Source organism: Pteropus alecto, unplaced genomic scaffold (genome assembly GCF_000325575.1).
Source record: "Pteropus alecto unplaced genomic scaffold, ASM32557v1 scaffold50, whole genome shotgun sequence".
NCBI classification, from domain to species: domain Eukaryota; kingdom Metazoa; phylum Chordata; class Mammalia; order Chiroptera; family Pteropodidae; genus Pteropus; species Pteropus alecto.
Window position 1 is genome coordinate 10,896,227 of NW_006431918.1, and position 1,313 is coordinate 10,897,539.

Sequence of the window (1,313 nt, forward strand, 5' to 3'; positions counted from 1 at the left end):
GTTGTACGTGTGTCTTTTTGGTACTGACTGGTCAGCTTTCTGACGGAAATGCCTTTATCAACACTGTTATTTCACTTACTGAGCCCTTCAGAACAGACGAAGTTGATCCAACAGCCATTTGTTCAAAGGTTCTCTTGAGAGTGGTTTATTTAGTTCGCAAGCGTCTGTGAAGGTATGCTCCATTGCGAATTAAGCCTTTTTAGTGACAGAGTAGAAGATGACAGAACCCCATCAGCCTTGTCAGGAGAAGTTCCCTGACCTCATTATTGCTAATGGATCATGGTAATTCAGCCTGTTGTGAAATCTCATGTTCAATTATGCAGGATAATGAGTGACTCAAAACTTAATATGTCTCAACTATAGTCCTTGTTATAGGGCTTGTTTGGCTTCTTTCAGAAGTGAAAGGTTTTAAATCGAGTGGTTCACGTTTGTATTCAGATGAAAGTTATCACCCATATTCAGACTGTCCCTGATTTTAAATATCTGGTTTGGTTTTAAAATAGGAGAGGACTGCTATATATATAACTTTATATTTTACTGGTCCTTTTGTAGAAAGTTAGGACAGGTTTATTCATTTTTAAGTGTTACTTCTGGAATTCTAAAAGCATGCAAATGGCATTTGTCTTTGGATTCACAAAAACTCTAGATATTCAGTTTGAATTATTTAAGCTCCCACAACACATGCACTTTTGCTTTTCAAGCATGAGTTATAATTTAATTAAAAACTTCTGGTGCATCGCTAGCATTTTAAATATTAATATGTTCCATGGATCACTTTCGATTATCTACCGACTTGAAATTCTTGAAGATGTCAGATTTTTAAGATTCCCAAAGTTGCACTTGGAACTGTCTGTTGAGGCAAAGGGGACGGCGATAATTACACACATCCATTAGGATGAGCAGAGGAGATAAACTTTGGGGAGGCTTAATGGGCATGTCTCGGTGACAGCTAGCAAAGAGCATCTGGCATGATTAAAAGGATGGATTTGAATGCGGTTGAAAATATACTCTCATTATGGACACCGGTGGAAGTTGCACTACAAATGTCGAATTCCCCAGAAGAAGAGTGGTGTGGCAGGGAAGCTTCGAAATCCACCGTGGCCATCCTCCAAATTATTCTCTTTCCTTCATGTCTTTCTGCTGTCAGAATTACTTTGCGATGCCCAATTCAACTCCCTACATCTCTGAAAAGAGGCCACCTGTTGATCTCTGTTATTTCAGAGCGTCCGAAGATACATCAGGGACTGGCTTGAAAGGACGAAACCCCCCTTCGGCGCCGTCAGCAGCAGTGTGCTCCTCGCGATCATCTACAC

At 40.3% G+C, this 1,313-nt stretch overlaps 1 protein-coding gene across 2 annotated transcripts in view; it reads left to right on the top strand.

The window, feature by feature from the left end:
- SLC10A7 (solute carrier family 10 member 7) overlaps positions 1 to 1,313 on the top strand; it is a 199,204-nt gene that overhangs the window by 165,321 nt on the left and 32,570 nt on the right. For both annotated transcript variants that reach the window (XM_006906349.3, XM_025042882.1), the window contains one exon: positions 1,222 to 1,313. This exon is cut by the window's right edge and continues 77 nt beyond it. In XM_006906349.3, the coding sequence (XP_006906411.2) occupies positions 1,222 to 1,313 (92 nt within the window). The remainder of the gene's footprint in view (positions 1 to 1,221) is intronic.